A 20,587-nucleotide genomic window follows, 5' to 3' on the forward strand; every position below is an offset into this window, starting at 1 on the left:
TCAGACTTGTATGTCTGATGTACTGGCTTTATGGGTCATTGAATGTGTACACTTTGCAACTCATTGTGGGGCTCGAGGGACTAGTGATTTGTTGCTGGACACTTGGTGGCACCCTAAAATGCAGGGGTTGGCCCAGAGCATCAGTAATCGGTGTTTGATTTGTCAGCAATATAACACCGGAAAAGATATCCCTTGTGGGATGCGGCAAACCCCGTTGCCCAGTGGTCCCTTTGAGACGCTCCAAATGGATTACATTGAGTTGGAAAGGTGTCAATGTTATAAATATGTTTTGGTCATTGTAGGTGTGTTCAGCAGATGGGTTGAGGCGTATCCGACTACCGATAATAAAGCTGCTACTGTGGTTAAAGTTCTGATGCGGGAAATCATTCCCCGGTACAGTAGACCAGCTCAGTTGAGTTCTGATAACGGGCCTCATTTTCTTGGACAGATTAACCTGCCTCCCTTCTCCAGTGCTATTTTACAGGTGTGGAGCATGATGGTGTGGCTACGCACCATCTGTGTGATATTTGGCCTCGCCTCGCTTGGAGTGTTATTGGCGATGGACATGGAAAAGGGGAATATTATCTATATTTGTTACCCCAACCAATCTACAAGGATACATCACCTATGCAAAGGTGATGTTCTTCGCTGCCCCCATATACGAGAACATGGTATCGACTCATGGAAGGTCGTCAAAGTTAAGGAGAATGCAGGAGTCATGAAGCAATTGCACCGGTCCCGGCGATGGGAAGGGAACATTATATGGACATTGCCTTGTTTTTGGAATACGTGTAAATTTGATTTTGGATGTGTTAAGATTGGTGCAATAAAGGTAACATCAGGCCGTCAGGAGAGCGTAGGAAGAGGCTATGAGAAAGAGAGGGGGACTAGAGAGAGGACGGGGCGTGTGAGAAGGGAAGTACAGCTAGAACGTAGGTTACCGGGAGATACACTTAAGTTAGTTAAAGGCCAAACTGAGGAAAACCTGGGTAGTATGAATCTCTTTTACCAGATTTACCACCGCTTGTATGGCCAGGGACGGGTTGTCTGCTACCCGAACCCCGCAGCGGTGTCTAGGTTATTTTCTGTTTCACCGCTTTGGGGCACTCCCCAAACGGTGGTTCATTGTCAGCATTCCGAGCCACCGCCCGAGCAAGTCACTCTTCCTTACGATCCGGGTTCAGCACCACCGGCTATTTGCCTTCCCCTTCCTCGGGATAATTCCCATTCACAGTATGATAGGCTGCAACGGTGGAGGGCGTACATACCTAGCCACTTCACTCCCAATAGGGATTCCCGGTCGTACGAGAATTGTTTCCGCAGTGAAGGATACGGCTGTTTGCTGGTAGAGGTGGAAACGAATATAACATGTCTGTTCCCCACCTGTACGGACAGGAGGTGCCATATCACCCAGGCGTCTGGTCAATGCGTTTGTTACAACACCACTTGCGTTCCATTGAACGCCGGCCTCCAGCTCCTTTGTGGCTGGGCGAATGTCTCTCATATCACTGTCGGGACTAGGGCTTTCCGCATTGCTAGGCGGCCCGAATGGGCGTTTCAAAGCTGGATAAACTGGGCTACTGGGGGATCCTTACGCAACCGATATACTGATTGTGATGCTAGCCTGCACACGGAGCAAGGATACTACTTTTTATTTAATGGCACAGCGACCAACGTTTTGTCACCCCCATTTCCCCGCCAAATTGCTATCGGGACTCTAGTCCCTACCACAGTCCCCTGCCCTTCGGCGTGGAAGCTGCATAATCAGTTAGCACGCCGGCAGTCTCGGCTGAATTTTGCGAGAACTGGAAAAAACCTCAGGTTCTCGCACCCAACCGGGGCCACTCAGCCGGGTGGGGGATTCTGAGCGTCTTGACACTGGGAGGTGTGGGGGGTTCCTTGGCTGTCAGCAATAGGAATTATTTTATTTGTGGCCTTACCATCTTGGGAAATGAAACCTTGGGAGCCCTCGGGGCAATAACCAAGGAATTGTCTCAGCTACGGTTGTTTGCAATGCAGAACCGGTATGCTCTTGACTATCTTCTGGCCTGTGAGGGTGGGGTATGCGCCATAGTGCAGGGCAAGTGTATCATGGGAGTTCAGGACTTGACCGCTAACATCACTAAATCTATGGATCACATACGGGATCACCTGGACAGAATGCAGGATCCTGGCTCTTGGGGTAACTGAGGATTTGGAGGTTGGAAGGACTGGTTGATAAATATGGCCATGTATTTAGTGGTGGCTATCGGCTGCATCTTTGTGGGCCTAGCTATCCTTAAATGTGTGATGGGTAGAATACGGGGTGCACTGGAACAGATCAACGCCCCAAAAAACTTAACTGTTAAAATCCATGAGGGTGCAGCAGATGAGGGGGGGGGCTAAGCCAGGAATTGGAAATGCAGCGACGGATCTATTTCGATGAGGAACCGTAGCTATGGTTTGAATAGTTCGGTTATCATGGAATGATAAAAGGAAGGAATGACGAATGTGATATAAAATAGTTACTTTAGAGATATTAGTTAATGTAATGTAGAGGTAGGCCAGTCTAATTCTGGTGAGTTCACAGACAAAGGATTTCAGACCGCATGGAAAAGCAGGAAGAGGTGTGTCCACCAAAGCAGGAGAAAAGGATGCTGAGTAATAGGGGCCAGAGGAAGGGATTGGAAGTGAGCCAATCAGAATAGATCAAACAGGTCAGGAGGGATATAGGATGACCTATGGGCGTCGAGTATGTGAAACTTGATACCATTTGAATTGATTTGCAGAGATCCCTTTGTCTCTTTGTTCGTTCGCTTTTCTGGATGTAGGAGACTGGATGTGTCCTATGTTTCTGTGAGAGGAATTAAGCTTGCAAGCTAAATAAAATAACTAATGCTGTACCTGCAAATCCATCTCGACTTTTATTGAGGCCAGACTGACGGGTAAAGAAACTTGGGATTCAACACCTCTTCCACTTCCTCAGGGTCCCCTTCGGCGTCACCAATGGGGTCTCGGTCTTCCAAAGAACGATGGACCGAATGGTTGACCAGCACGGCCTGCGCGCCACGTTCCCGTACTTGGATAATGTCACCATCTGCGCCCATGATCAGCAGGACCACGACGTAACCTTCAGAAGTTCCTCCAAACCGCACAATCCCTTAATCTCACCTACAACGAGAAATGCGTTTTCCACACAACCCGACTAGCCATCCTCGGCTATGTCATGGAAAACAGAGTCCTAAGGCCCGTCCCCGACCGCATGCACCCCCTCCTGCAACTCCCCCTTCCCCACTACCCCAAGCCACTTATCAAAGCCACCATCTTTCCCCTGACGACTGAGGCCCGACTGGCCTTCAGCCGCATCAAGGCAGACATTACCAAGGCTGTGATACACGCGGTGGACGAGTCCATCCCCTTCCAGGTGGAGAGCGATGCGTCAGATGTCGCCCTGGCCGCTACCCTTAACCAGGCAGGCAGGCACGTGGCCTTCTTTTCCCGTACCCTCAACGCCTCCGAGATTCGACACTCCTCTGTCAAAAAGGAAGCTCAAGCCATTGTGGAAGCTGTGCGACATTGGAGGCACTACCTGGCTGGTAGGAGGTTCACCCTAGTCACCGACCAACGGTCGGTAGCCTTTATGTTCAACAACACACAGCGCGGCAAGATCAAGAATGATAAGATCTTGAGGTGGAGAATCGAACTCTCCACCTATAATTTTGATATCGTGTATCGTCCTCAGAAGCTCAATGAGCCCCCAGATGCCCTGTCCCACGGCACGTGCGCCAGCGCGCAAGATGACAGACTTCGGGCCATCCACAATGACCTCTGTCACCCGGGGGTCACCCGGCTTCTCCACTTCATCAAGACCCGCAACCTGCCCTCCTCCACCGAGGAAGTCAGGGCCATGGCCAGGGACTGCCAAGTCTGCGCGGAGTGCAAGCCGCACTTCTAACGCCAGACAAGGCCCACCTGGTGAAGGCCTCCCGCCCCTTTGAGCGCCTGAGCGTCAATTTCAAAGGGCCCCTTCCCTCCACTGACCGCAACGTGTACTTTCTCAACGTCGTTGACGAGTACTCCCGTTTCCCCATCGCTGTCCCATGTCCCGACATGACCGTGGCCACTGTCATTAAGGCCCTGCACAGCATCTTCACCCTGTTCGGTTTCCCCACTTACGTCCACAATGACCGGGGCTCCTCATTTATGAGCGATGAGCTGCATCAGCACCTGCTCGGTAAGGGCATTGCCTCGAGCAGGACTACCAGCTACAAACCCCGGGGAAACGGACAGGTGGAGAGGGAGAACATGATGGTATGGATGCCGTCATTCTGGCCCTACGGTCTAGAAATCTCCCGGTTTCCCGCTGGCAGGAGGTCCTCCCTGACGCGCTCCACTCCATTTGGGTGCTCCTCTGCACAGCCACAAACGAGACCCCTCACAACCGTCTATTTGTCTTCCCAGGAAGTCCATCTCCGGGGTCTCGCTTCCGTCCTGGCTGACAACACCGGGACCTGTCCTCCTCCGGAAGCACATGAGGTGCCATAGGTCCGACCCCCTGGTCAAGAGGGTCGAGCTCCTACATGCCAACCCTCAATATGCCTACGTGGCGCACCGCGACAGATGACAGGATAGTCTCCCTCCGGGACCTGGCACCCGTCGGTTCCCCAGCGACCATCACCAATGCGCCCCACCCTACACCGCCTATCACCACCAACCAAATCCCTCACGGCGGGCTACCAGCTGCCCCCCTGGGGATCCTGAACACCGCCCCCGCCCCTACACGGCCTACACCCCCCTTCCCCCATCGCCAACACACCGTGATGAAGCTCCAGACGACACGCTCCAGGAATCAACAAGTCTAACACCCGCGCCCACAGTGAAGCGGGAGCTGAGGCGATCACAGAGAACGATTAAGGCTCCAGACAGACTTGATATGTGAGCCCACTTCACCCCCGCAGGACTTTAACAGCGGGTGAATGTGGTGAACGTATTGCGACTGCAATTCACCACTGTATTGTACTATGTTGATGCCCCTGTGGGCTCCGCCTATGGCTGACCTAGCACAAAGTCAGACAAGCATATTTACAACACTGAGTCAATGGAACGGTTGAGAGGGATGGTGGTAAAGACAGAGCCTGACATTTGTGCTGCTGAAAAGTAGCTTAAAGATAAGAAATAGCAGGGAGGAGAAGGAGTGGCAGCGCTTGGGGAATTCCACAGGTAACATTGCAGGAGTGGAAAGGGAATCTGTTGCATGCAGTGTGGCTGAGATTTGGATCAGTCAGAGTCTACCCATGCAAGGATAGTCCCACTCTGGAGGGCTACAGAGTAGATGAAGAAGTATAATGTGGACAACAATGTAAAAGACTGCAGAGAGATCGAGAAAGCGGAGAAGGGGATCGTGCACCGCAGTCAGAGACATTGTGACATTGATTAGGTACTGTAGCAGCGGTTTATTCTAAAGATTCAAAAATGGAGTTGCAGCAAAGATGGGCACAGTCTTGGGAGGTGCCAACTTGTTGAAAGGCTTTTGAAAGAAAGGGTGATTGGAGACAGGGAGGTAGTTTAATTGGCAGAAGGATAGAAGGTGGATTTCTTTTAGAGGAGAGGTTGATTAGATCACAACTTGAAAGGAAGCAGGGGCTGCATCTATGAAGAAGGAATTGTTTACAATATAAGTTAGCATGAGGACCAGGAAGTGAAGTTGGATGGTCAGTAGTTTTGTGGGAATAGGGCTGAGAGAGCAGAATTGCTCCAAGATGAGAACAATGGGAAATGATATTGTGTTTTACTGAATGCTGCATTGAATTGTTCCGGCAAAGAAATGGCGGCACTAATTCACCATCCAGACTGCCAGTTTTTTGCAGATTTTTCCACTTAAACCTTGTTACTTTTGATTTTAAAGTATATTAAACAATAGATAAAAATTCTTATTTTTGTCACATACATAATTCAGAAAACAATTGCACATTCAAGCACAAAATTAGAAAGTTTTATTTGCTATTCAGAATATCAGAAATTGTCCATATTTATTTTTCAAAGTTTTAAAGATCAGCATTACCTTCAAAACAAGAGTTGCATCTTCTATCCCAAAGGAGTTCAAGAGAACCTGTTATTTAAAAGCAGAAACGGATACAATTGGTAATTTCAGCTCAAAATAAATGATTGTATGTTCTCAAATACACCGAGGAGTAATCATGATAGCCCCAAAATCGAGTGCAGGGATTGGGATGTAAGATTATTCCCCACCCATTCAATGTTTGCAGGCAGGACCAGCTTTATGCTGTCTGCTCATTAAATGAGTGCAGCGTGTACCACTGAGTACCTGCAATGCCTCAGCAAGGGCCCAAAATTGTGTGAAGCTTCAACAGGTAAAGCTAACATCCACTACATAAAACCATGTGCACCTCTTACATGGAAGCTATTGAGCCTGCAGCAGCTACTGGAAGTCATCCTACAGCTGATTCAATTCTGACAGAAGTATGGCACAGCATGGTGGAAATTGGATTCCACAGTTTTTAGAAGATGCACTGGAAAACTTGGTGGAAGAGGGACTAAAGAGGAGAGATGTCCTCTATCTGTAGCCAGAGGGAAAGCGGTGCAAGGAGGCAGTGGGATCAGCCAGGATGGGAGTGGCTGTGAAGGTCAATGCTAGGAGTCAAGCCCCAAGGACCTGGATACTGTGCTGCAGGGGATTAAGTGGTGCCACATGAGTGGCCAAAGTTAGTGAATGTATCTGTGAATGCCATACTCTTCAAACTGCACCATTAGCCTCCAACACTACTCAATGTAAACAATCACATCACTCACCATCAACAATCTCGATCAACCAGGACGCATACCTGACACTCATGTACGTCAGCACATTCTCACACCCACTTCTCACAAGTTACACAGATTTATTAACCATTCAACCATGACAGCCACATCAGCTAAACGTATTGCATGACACTCACACATCCCTCTCTTCTGCAGGAGCAGACACCAGAAACAGCAGAAACAAACCAGTGGGGAGAGCCATGTCTGCATATTCTGCCCCCCCCCCCCCCCCCCCCCCATGGAGGTAACACTGCTGCCCATTTTTGGAAAGGCCGTTGCTGAGACCATGGCCTGCAGAGACATTGAAACCAGAGAGAAGGCGCTGTCAGCCCACCTAATGTTTCTCCTCACATCCCTTCATCAGACACTGGACGTGATTTTCTGGACTTTCCCTCCGGCAGGACCTTCTGGTCCCCCTTATGTTCCCACACTCTCCGCACAGGCAGCGAAGAAGTGCAAGCTGGTCTGGAAAAAGGGAGGGCCGAAAGAAGATGATGATCAGGACACAGCATCATCACTTGATTTCACACTCATAGCCATGAGCTTAGATACTGGTGCTGCATGTTATTGAGAGGGCTTGGTCCGGGAGGAGGAGCTAGGACCGCTTTGGAGGAGGAAGTAAACACTACGTCTTTGTGCACAAGGCTGTGCTTGATTCATCTTAAGGTGATGTTTAGAGCGCGCCTGACCACAGCTAGAATAAGTTGCTTTTTTGCAGGGGTTGAAGACAGGTGCTAGCACTGCGCGAGGGGGCCAGATACCCACACGCACATGTTTTGGTCCTGTCCCAAACTTGTGGGTTTCTGGATCTCCTTTTTCAACACCATGTTGGCAATCCTGAACATCGAGTTGGAATTCTGTCCCTTAGTAGCTATATTTGGGGTATTGGACTAGCTAGAACTGTGGATGGGTGCGGGGGGCAGATGTCTTCATCTTCGCCTCGCTGATTGCTCTGAGGTGAGTCCTGTTGGTGATGGTGGTTGGCAACTTCACCCTGTGCCTCGGTTGGCTAGGTGACTCAATGGAGTTTCTACATCTAGAGAAGGTTACTTACACCGTGAGGGGGGCCAATTGAAGGGTTCGACTGGAGATGGCGACCATTTATCATCTACTTCAAGGAGTTGGTCACTGTTAGCTGCCGGGAGTTGTGGAGCAGGGAGACCCCCATGAGTACCATCCCGTCTGATCGCTGTTTATGGAGACCAGTGCTGAACAGCGCACCAAGGCGAAGGAGATGGATCATACGCCTCAGGTACCTCGGGAATCTGCACATTAAAGTGAGTCTAGCTGTCTCGCTTTAATATGTAGATTTGCTAAAAAAAGTGATCCAGCCCACAATGGGCGGGATTTACATCACAGCATTAGATCCCGTGAGGTATTGTGCACTGGGTAGATACCAGGAGCGAAGTGTCCCGGCTTCTATCGGCTATATTGCGCTGCGTGAGCTGCTTTTCAGACACAAGGTGGCCATAAAATCGCGTCTATGACTCAATTTCAAAAGTGCTGCACATTTGTTTTACAAGTTTGTCACTGCAATTTACAATTTAAAATTTATTTGTCATCATTCCCAATTCAGTGTTGCCACATTGGGTTGAATTTAAAGCTGCCTGCTGTGACAGGAAACATGGCGGCCAGGCTCACTTCATCACAATAGAGACCCCGCATCAGCCTCCTGCATGGAAAACCCTCTCCTGATTCAGTCGGAAGGTGCAAAGAGCTCATTTGGGATTTGCAGTCAACAGCAATGGGACGGCAGTTAGGCTCCTTAATGAGACAATTAGTGAGCCAAAAGAAAGGGTAAATTTTGAACAGGTTTGAGGGACTAAATGGCCTAATCCTGTTTCTGTCTTCCTATGTTCCTAAACAGACTAATCATGAGGACATCTGAAACACACAATTCCCACAATGAATGGACTGACAATATAATAAATATTATTTTCCTGCATTAACTTCTTTGCTCCTTTTCTCCCAGTGAGTGGGACAATTAGGGCCATGAACATTGGAAGCTACAGATCTTACTTACCTCACCGAGCATACTGTTGACCTTTGTCTCCAACTGCCCACCAGAGGCTTTTGTTTTCTCTCCTACTAAACCTTTCAACGCCCTCCTCTCACCCTTTCAAGGGCTGAATTTTCCCACAAGCATCGGGAACCTGTCATGGGACCATTTGTGAGCCTGAAGCCTTAGCAACAGGCTGGTGACATAAATTTACAAACATACTAACTGGCTGCCTCTGCATTTGTAATCCAATTAAAGAGGCCAGACAAAACAGAGACATCTGAGGGTCTGCAGGAATATTGTCCGGCAGCACCTAGAGATGAGATAGTTGTTGCTGAAGATAAGGGAATCCAAGGAAGTACAACAAAATAGAGATGCTCGTGAAGACACCAAAGTCAGTTTAGAAAAACAAGTCCCTGAACTGTGTGGAACCTTAGGTGAGATCCTAAGTAACAATATCTCCAGCCACAATTGAACCTCCTTGAACCACGTAGATCCCTGAAACTGGCACTTCAATCAACGTCCATGGCCCTCTGAGCTCCCAAGTCCAAACTGTGACCTGGTTCCTGACACAGCGGGAACCTTGTGTAATGCCAGGATACTTGCACTAATGTCAGTAAATGACCCTTGGCTAAAATATTAATACATCAATTGCAAGCTTTGAGGGAATGCTAGAGAGAGAGACTGATTGCCTGCCCCCTTCTGTGAAATGAGTTCCAATTCCAGGAGTAGACCATCCGTGAGAAACTCACCCAAAGGAAGGACCAACCTCCCCCGACCATTATAAACCCCAATCCCCACCCATCAATCAACATCAATTTACTTACCTTCTAACTTATTATTCATCCAAGCATAAGCCACATCTTCCCAAACTGTGATCAAGAGCTCGCTATGTGGGAAGCAGATCCTTGCTCCCTTTATAACAATGTACTAATCTGCCCCAAGAAGATTTCATCAAATTATGTAATTTACAGAATCACAGGATTCCTACAGTGCAGAAGAAGGCCATTCGGCCCATCATGTCTGCCCCAACCCTCTGAAAGAGCACCCCACCCAGTACCACTCCCTCGCCCTATCCCCGCAACTCCATAACCTCATCTAACCGGCACATATTTGGATGCTAAGGGGCAATTTTTAGCATGGCTAATCCACCTAATGTGCATATCTTTGGACTGTGGGAGGAAACCGGAGTACCTAGAGGAAACCCAAACAGATATGGGGAGCAAGTGCAAAACTCCACACAGAACCATCCAAGGCAGGAATTGAACTTGGGTCCCTTGAGCTGTGAAGCAGCTGTGCTAACTACTGGGTTTAAAAGAGGTAGCTGCAGAGACAACAGATCTACTTTGTCTACTATGTACGTACTGTGTACGTTCCCTCGGCCACAGAAAAATACTTTTCACTGCACTTTGGTACATGTGACAATAAATTAAATCAAAATCAAATCAAATTAACTGGTTTTAAACTTCCAGAATTCCTTAAGATTCAAGGATCGGGAGATAGCAAACATTATCTGCTATTTGAGAAAGGAGAAATAGAGAACTGGGGAATAGGATAGTTAGTCAACATCGGTTGTAGGCAAAATGTTAGAATCTATTATTGGAGATGTGCTAACACAGTACATAAAAAAATCATGATATGACTGAGCAATATCAACCTGGATTTATGAAAGAGAAGTCCTGTTTGTAAGATCTGTTTTTTTAAAAGGGGGAAAAGGATCCTTATATTCACAGAATGGGACATTTTCAAAACAACTAAGTTAACACAACAGAAAAAATGTACGCCATCTGCAAATTTATTTCAAATAGAACAAACTATGCTTAAGCAAATGTTCCTAAAGTACCTGCTTAGTAGCGGTCATGTCTAGTCCTCGTCCAATGCAGACATCTTTCACAATAGGAACTTCTTCATCTAAAAATATGTGAACATAGATGGTGATTTAGAATAATACAGTTCATAATTCGACTCAACATATATAACTCTTTTCGACATGACCTACATTTTAAAAAAATGTGTGAATCCAATCGCATATGAAAGCAAATACAGAGCGAAAACATTTGCCCTCACCATGGAAGGTTTGGTGATGGGGGTGCATTTGATTGGGCAGAAAGGTAGTGGTAGGGGACACTGCCACCTTCCCACCTTCACCACGTATACCTGCATCTGGCAGTGCGGGGGGGAGGTGGGTTGGGGAAGTGGGGATTGCGGTTGGAGTCACTTGTTCAAAAGCTCTCAGTGCCTAATTGAAGGACCCGATGTCGGCAAGGTGGTTGGCCGAGCATTGAGAGCCACCCCTTACTCTTGCTGCCGAACCCACTCTCCCCCTTCCCCTGGTCCCCACTCTACAAACCCCACTTCCCCACATCACTCATGTTTGCCTGCATCCCTCCTCAATCTGAGGCTTCAGGTACATGCAGTACTAGAAACAGCCACTGCTTCCCCAAAGGCGCTGCTGAGTATCGAACAACTGCTGGCCTCAATGGGTGGAGCCCATTCACTGCTCCTTGCCTTCCTAATTGCCTATTTGTTCTAATCTATCCAGCTCTTTACTTATTACTTCTAACTGTGTAGAAGGTACTGGCCTAGCCTTGCAAAACATTGGCTGTACATTGTCCTTTATCTTTACTTCATCCTTGTGATGCCTAATTTGGTCATCTGGCTCTCCTTACAGAAACGCATGGGACTTCCAAAACGGCTTTTACACTGGCAGGATTTCCCCAATCGATTGTAACCCCGCCCCAGAAGTAGGCTGCTCATGACTGCCTGGATTGGGAGAAGACTGGAGGGGGACCACAAGGCCTGCAGCCCCTCACCACAGCAGAGCAGAGGGCACTGGTCGTGGTCGGCGGGCCCAAAGAAAGGACATTCGCCAGGGTGGAGGACGGCATCGGGGAAGGAAGTGAGACCCCACTGAGATTCGGGTCCCCACGGCGTGTGTTGTGTGTAACCCCCCCCCCCCCCCCCAACACGATCCCCACACCCACACCACTCTCACACCATCCCCACAGCCATACCACTCCCACCCCCCACACCACTCCCACTCCCCAGCTCCACTGCCACCATCACCCCTACACCCCCTTCCCATGCCCCCCCCCCCCCCCACCTCCCCCCTCCCCCTCCCCGGCCCGCGATGAATTCAAGCATCTTGTCTTATGTCTTGCAGGAACTGCTGGTGATGGGGTGGGCCCTTCTGGAGTCCCCCGACCCCAGTCACAGCCAGAACCACAGGTGCCAATCAGCAACAAGGACGACACTGGCACGGATGGCAGCCCTCGACCCGAATCACAGGACACCCCGGAGCTCGAGCCCGTGGATGACACTGATTTGCCATCACAGTTGTCCCCAACACCCTCCAATATCCCAGAGACACTCACCTCGGTTGGGTACTTTATCGAAGAGGTCCCTGGGGCACTATCTGGAGCGAACCACACACATGCTCCGGTACAGCAGGTGGAGATAGGAACTCCCGAAGGGGTGGGCAATTGGAGGGTGAGCCGACCCCAGGGATTAGCTGCTGTCCAGATGGGTTTTGGGCTTCTGGAACAGACGGTCCCATCAATAGTGGAGATGCAGTTGCAGAACCAGGGACTACATGAGGGGTTGTCAGTGAGCATCCAGCACCTGCAGGTGCAGTTGGAGGAGTCCAACCGCATACAGGAGGAGGAGGTGGTGCAGATCATTCATGTCACCCAGGCCAACACTGCAGAGGTGGCGTCCATGCTGGATGCCTTGGGTGTAGGTTTCGGCCATGGATCAACATGTCCAAGGCTTGGGGCACTCTGTGCAGGCAGTGGCCGAGGCCCAGGACAGGGCTGCCATCTCACAGGCATCCATGTGCCAGGCCACCTGAGCGTGGCCCAGTCACAGTGGGCCATGGCTCAGAGTGTCAGCAGCATTGCCTCGGCGCTGGCCGGCATGGCATAGACACAGAGGGAGATGGCCCAGTGCCAGAGGGAGATGGAGCAGTAACTGACTGATGTGGCACAGACCCAGAAGGTGGTGGCACAGTCGCAGCGTGATGTGGCACAGTCCCAACCGGAGGTGGTCCACCCCCTCTGCTCCATGGCCGTGAGCATGCAAACCCTGGTCAAGTTGGCAGTGGGCCTCCAGGACTGGCAATCCACGTGGCAGGAGAGCCTCAGGGCTTAGCTCCCATGGAGTAGCCCGGGGGCCATCGGGCACCCCGAGGAAGGAGGAGGTGATGGGGCCTGTACCGGTGACTCCCACAGGGGAGGTGCCGGAACATTAGATAACACCCTTGAGTCCAGGCAACATCCTGGTTAACCTTTTTTGCACTCTCTCCAAAGCTTCCACATCCTTCTGATAATGTGGTGACAGGGAACTGCACGCAATACTCCAAATGCGGCCTAACCAAAGTTTTATACACTGCAACATGATTTCCCAACTCTTGTAGTCAATGCTGCGGCTGATGAAGGCAAGCATGCCCTATGTCTTCTTAATCACCTTGGCCACTGGTGTTGGCAGTTTTAGCAGACTGCGGACCTGCACCCCCAGATCCCTCTGTATGTTAATGTTGCTAGGGTTCTGCCATTTACAGTATAATTCAGACCGAGATTTAATCCTCCAAAATGCATCACCTCGCATTTGTACGGATTAAATTCCATCTGCCATTTCTGTGCCCAAGTCTCCAATCTATCTATATCCTGTTGTAAGCTCTGACAATCCTCGGCACTATCACAACTCGGTCAATCTTCTTGTCATCCGCAAAAGATCATTTATGTATACAACAATCAACAAGGTGCCAGCACTGATCTCTGCGGAATACAACTAGCTACAGATCTCCATTCTGAAAATCACCTTTCCACCGCTACTTTCTGTCTTCTATAACCGAATCAGTTCTGTATCCATCTAACCAGCCCACCCCGAATCCCATGTGATTTTAATTTTTGTACCAGTCTGTCATGTGGGACCTTGTCAAATGCCTTATGAAAGCCAATATAAACTACATCCACAACCCTTCCCTCATCAATTTTCTTTGTCACCTCTTCAAAAACTCAATCAAGTTGGTGAGACATGACCTTCCCCGTACAAAACCATGCTGCCTGTCACAAACTAGTCCATTTTTCTCCAAATGTGCATATATCCTGTCCCTCAGTATCTTTTCCAAAGGTTTCCCCATCACTGATATCAGGCTCAGCGTAATGGAACTGAGCACCACAACATTGCAACAATCCACCCTCACAGCCTGATTCCCACACCATTACCTGCCAACATGCCCTGAATACACGGTCAAACCAACTCTCTGTCCCACCATCACCCCCTCCCGGCCTGAACCATTTCCTCACTCTCACCCACTCACCCCACCACTCATTCACCCATGCCTCCCTACCCACTCAACCACTCCATTCATCCACTCACCCACCACTTAATCACCCACCAACTCGCCCCACCCACTCACTCCATCCACCCACTCGTTCACTCCATCAATCCATCCACTCACTTGCTACTCAGTCACCCATCCACTCATCCCACCCATTCAATCTATCCATCCACCCATTCATTCCATCCATCCACTCCATCTATCCACTAATTGACTCACTCGCTCCATCCACACATTTCATCCATTCACCCACTTACCCCACCACTGACTCCACCCACCCACTCCATCCACCCACCCCATCCACCCACTCACTCCCTCCATTCACTCACTCCCTCCATCCACTCACTCCCTCCATCCACTCACTCCATCCATTCACTCCATCCGCCCACTCACTCCCTCCATCCAACCACTCCCTCCATCCATCATTCCACTCACTCAATCCATCCACTCACTCCATCCACTCACTCCATCCACCCACCGACTCCATCCATCCACTCACTCCATCCACCCACCCACTCCATCCATCCACTCACTCCATCCACCCAGCCACTCCATCCATCCACTCACTCCATCCATCCACTCACTCCATCCACCCACCCACTCCATCCACCCACTCACTCCATCCATCCACAGACTCCATCCATCCACTCACTCCATCCACTCACTCCATCCATCCACTCACTCCATCCACCCACCCACTCCATCCACCCACCCACTCCATCCATCCACTCACTCCATCCACCCACCCACTCCATCCATCCACTCACTCCATCCACACACCCACTCCATCCACCCACCCACTCCATCCACCCACCCACTCCATCCACCCACCCACTCCATCCACCCACCGACTCCATCCATCCACTCACTCCAACCACCCACCCACTCCATCCATCCACTCACTCCATCCACACACCCACTCCATCCATCCACTCACTCCATCCACCCACCCACTCCATCCATCCATTCACTCCATCCACCCACCCACTCCATCCATCCACCCACTCCATCCATCCACCCACTCCATTCACGCACCGACTCCATCTATCCACTCACTCCATCCATCCACTCACTCCATCCAGCCACTGACTCCATCCACCCACTCACTCCATCCATCCACCCACTCCAACCATCCACTCACTCCATCCATCCACTCACTCCATCCAGCCACCCACTCCATTCATCCACTCACTCCATCCACCCACCCACGCCATCCACCCACCCACTGCATCCACCCACCCACTCCATCCATCCACCCACTCCATCCACCCACCCACTCCATCCACCCACCCACTCCATCCATCCACTAACTCCATCCACTCACCCACTCCATCCATCCACTAACTCCATCCACCCACCCACTCCATCCATCCACTCACTCCATCCACCCACCTACTCCATCCATCCACTCATTCCATCCACCCACTGACTCCATCCATCCACTCACTCCATCCACCCACCCACTCCATCAATCCACTAACTCCATCCACCCACCCACTCCATCCACCCACCGACTCCATTCATCCACTCACTCCATCCACCCACCCACTCCATCCATCCACTAACTCCATCCACCCACCCACTCCATCCACCTACCCACTCCATCCATCGACACACTCCATCCACCCGCCCACTCCATCCACCCACCCACTCCATCCACCCACCCACTCCATCCATCCACTCACTCCATCCATCCACTCACTCCATCCACCCACCCACTCCATCCATCCACTAACTCCATCCACCCACCAACTCCATCCATCGACTAACTCCATCCACCCAGCCACTCCATCCATCCACTCACTCCATCCACCCACCCACTCCATCCATCCACTCACTCCATCCACCCACCCACTCCATCCACCCACCCACTCCATCCATCCACCCACTCCATCCACCCACCCATTCCATCCATCCACCCACTCCATCCATCCTCTCACTCCATCCACCCAGCCACTCCATCCATCGACTAACTCCATCCACCCACCCACTCCATCCATCCACGAACTCCATCCACCCACCCACTCCATCCATCCACTAACTCCATCCACGCACCCACTCCATCCATCGACTAACTCCATCCACCCACCCACTCCATCCACTCACTCCATCCACCCACCCACTCCATCCATCCACTCACTCCATCCACACACCCACTCCATCCATCGACTAACTCCATCCACCCACCCACTCCATCCATCCACTCACTCCATCAACCCACCCACTCCATCCATCCACTAACTCCATCCACCCACCCACTCCATCCATCGACTAACTCCATCCACCCACCCACTCCATCCATCCACTCACTCCATCCACCCACCCACTACATCCATCCACTAACTCCATCCACCCACTCACTCCATCCATCCATTCATTCCATCCACCCACCCACTCCATCCATCCACCCACTCCATCCATCCACCAACTCCATTCACCCACCCACCCCATCCATCCACTCACTCCATCCATCCACTCACTCCATCCATCCACTCACTCCATCCATCCACCCACTCCATCCATCCACTCACTCCATCCACCCACCCACTCCATCCACCCACCCACTCCATCCATCCATTCACTCCATCCACCCACCCACTCCATCCATCCACCCACTCCATCCATCCACCCACTCCATTCACCCACCAACTCCATCCATCCATTCACTCCATCCATCCACTCACTCCATCCACCCACCCACTCCATCCACCCACTCACTCCATCCATCCACCCACTCCATCCATCCACTCACTCCATCCATCCACTCACTCCATCCACCCACCCACTCCATCCATCCACTCACTCCATCCACCCACCCACTCCATCCACCCACCCACTCCATCCACCCACCCACTCCATCCACCCACCCACTCCATCCACCCACCCACTCCATCCATCCACTCACTCCATCCACCCACCCACTCCATCCATCCACTCACTCCATCCACCCACTTACTCCATCCATCCACTCACTCCATCGACCCACTGACTCCATCCATCCACTCACTCCATCCACCCACCCACTCCATCCACCCACCGACTCCATCCATCCACTCACTCCATCCACCCACCCACTCCATCCACCCAACCACTCCATCCATCCACCCACTCCATCCACCTACCCACTCCATCCACCCAGCCACTCCATCCATCCACTCACTCCATCCACCCACCCACTCCATCCACCCACCCACTCCATCCATCCACCCACTCCATCCACCCACCCACTCCATCCATCCACTCACTCCATCCACCCACCTACTCCATCCATCCACTCACTCCATCCACCCACCGACTCCATCCATCCACTCACTCCATCCACCCACCCACTCCATCCATCCACTCACTCCATCCACCCACCCACTCCATCCATCGACTAACTCCATCCACCCACCACTCCATCCATCCACCCACCCACCTCATCCATCCACTAACTCCATCCACCCACCCACTCCATCCATCGACTAACTCCATCCACCCACCCACTCCATCAATCCACCCACTCCATCCATCCACTCACTCCATCCACCCACCCACCCCATCCATCCACTCACTCCATCCATCCACCCACTCCATCCATGCACCCACTCCATCCATCCACCCACTCCATTCACCCACCGACTCCATCCATCCACTCACTCCATCCATCCACTCACTCCATCCATCCACTCACTCCATCCACCCACCCACTCCATCCACCCACTCACTCCATCCATCCACCCACTCCATCCACCCACTCACTCCATCCACCCACCCACTCCATCCATCCATCCACTCCATCCATTCACCCACTCCATTCACCCACCGACTCCATCCATCCACCCACTCCCTCCATCCACCCACTCCATCCATCCACCCACTCCATCCATCCACTCACTCCATCTACCCACCCACTCCATCCACCCACCCACTCCATCCATCCATTCACTCCATCCACCCACCCACTCCATCCATCCACCCACTCCATCCATCCACCCACTCCATTCACCCACCGACTCCATCCACCCACCCACTCCATCCACCCACCCACTGCATCCATCCACTCACTCCATCCACCCACCCACTCCATCCACCCACCTAATCCATCCATCCATTCACTCCATCCACCCACCCACTCCATCCATCCACCCACTCCATCCATCCACTCACTCCATCCACCCACCCACTCCATCCACCCACCCACTCCATCCACCCACCCACTCCATCCATCCACTCACTCCATCCACCCACCTACTCCATCCATCCACTCACTCCATCCACCCACCCACTCCATCCATCCACTAACTCCATCCACCCACCCACTCCATCCACCCACCGACTCCATCCATCCACTCACTCCATCCACCCACCCACTCCATCCATTCACTCATTCCATCCACCCACTGACTCCATCCATCCACTCACTCCATCCACCCACCCACTCCATCCACCCACCCACTCCATCCATCGACTAACTCCATCCACCCACCCACTCCATCCATCCACCCACTCCATCCACCCACCCACTCCATCCATCCACCCACTCCATCCATCCACTCACTCCATCCACCCACCCACCCCATCCATCCACTCACTCCATCCATCCACCCACTCCATCCATCCATTCACTCCATCCACCCACCCACTCCATCCATCCACCCACTCCATCCATCCACCCACTCCATTCACCCACCGACTCCATCCATCCACTCACTCCATCCATCCACTCACTCCATCCATCCACTCACTCCATCCACCCACCCACTCCATCCACCCACTCACGCCATCCGTCCACTCACTGCATCCACCCACCTACTCCATCCATCCACTCACTCCATCCACCCACTCCCTCCATCCACCCACTCCATCCATCCACCCACTCCATCCATCCATTCACTCCATCCACCCACCCACTCCATCCATCCACCCACTCCATCCATCCACCCACTCCATTCACCCACCGACTCCATCCATCCACTCACTCCATCCATCCACTCACTCCATCCACCCACCAATCCATCCACCCACTCACTCCATCCATCCACTCACTCCATCCACCCACCCACTCCATCCATCCACTCACTCCATCCACCCACCCACTCCATCCACCCACCCACTCCATCCACCCACCCACTCCATCCACCCACCCACTCCATCCACCCACCCACTCCATCCATCCACTCACTCCATCCACCCACCCACTCCATCCATCCACTAACTCCATCCACCCACCCACTCCATCCATCCACTCATTCCATCCACCCACCTACTCCATCCATCCACTCACTCCATCCACCCACTGACTCCATCCATCCACTCACTCCACCCACCCACCCACTCCATCCACCCACCGACTCCATCCATCAACTCACTCCATCCACCCACCCACTCCATCCATCCACTAATTCCTTCCACCCACCCACTCCATCCACCCACCCACTCCATCCACCCACCCACTCCATCCATCCACCCACTCCTCCACCTACCCAGTCCATCCATCCACTCACTCCATCCACCCACCCACTCCATCCATCCACTCACTCCATCCACCCACCGACTCCATCCATCCACTCACTCCATCCACCCACCCACTCCATCCATCCACTAACTCCATCCACCCACCCACTCCCTCCATCGACTAACTCCATCCACCCAGCCACTCCATCCACCCACCCACTCCATCCATCCACTCACTCCATCCACCCACCCACTCCATCCACCCACCGACTCCATCCATCCACCCACTCCATCCACCCACCCACTCCATCCATCCACTCACTCCATCCACCCACCTACTCCATCCATCCACTCACTCCATCCACCCACCGACTCCATCCATCCACTCACTCCATCCACCCACCCACTCCATCCATCCACTAACTCCATCCACCCACCCACTCCATCCACCCACCGACTCCATCCATCCACTCACTCCATCCACCCACCCACTCCATCCATCCACTAACTCCATCCACCCACCCACTCCATCCATCCACCCACTCCATGCACCTACCCACTCCATCCATCCACCCACTCCAACCACCTATCCACTCCATCCATCCACTCACTCCATCCACCCACCGACTCCATCCATCCACTCACTCCATCCACCCACCGACTCCATCCATCCACTCACTCCATCCACTCACCCACTCCATCCATCCACTAACTCCATCCACCCACCCACTCCATCCACCCACCGACTCCATCCATCCACTCACTCCATCCACCCACCCACTCCATCCATCCACTAACTCCATCCACCCACCCACTCCATCCATCCACCCACTCCATCCACCTATCCACTCCATCCATCCACTCACTCCATCCACCCACCGACTCCATCCATCCACTAACTCCATCCACCCACCCACTCCATCCATCGACTAACTCCATCCAACCAGCCACTCCATCCATCCACTCACTCCATCCACCCACCCACTCCATCCACTCACTCCATCCACCCACCC

At 52.0% G+C, this 20,587-nt stretch overlaps 1 protein-coding gene across 3 annotated transcripts in view; it reads right to left on the bottom strand.

The window, feature by feature from the left end:
- Positions 1-20,587, bottom strand: part of LOC140422922 (uncharacterized) — a 181,815-nt gene that overhangs the window by 99,496 nt on the left and 61,732 nt on the right. For all 3 annotated transcript variants that reach the window (XM_072507739.1, XM_072507738.1, XM_072507737.1), the window contains exons 2-3: positions 10,641-10,708; positions 6,041-6,088 (exon numbers count right to left, since the gene is read on the bottom strand). In XM_072507739.1, coding sequence (XP_072363840.1) covers positions 6,041-6,088; positions 10,641-10,708 — 116 coding nt within the window. The remainder of the gene's footprint in view (positions 1-6,040; positions 6,089-10,640; positions 10,709-20,587) is intronic.

The sequence above is a fragment of the Scyliorhinus torazame genome, chromosome 1 (assembly GCF_047496885.1).
Source record: "Scyliorhinus torazame isolate Kashiwa2021f chromosome 1, sScyTor2.1, whole genome shotgun sequence".
Classification (NCBI taxonomy): domain Eukaryota; kingdom Metazoa; phylum Chordata; class Chondrichthyes; order Carcharhiniformes; family Scyliorhinidae; genus Scyliorhinus; species Scyliorhinus torazame.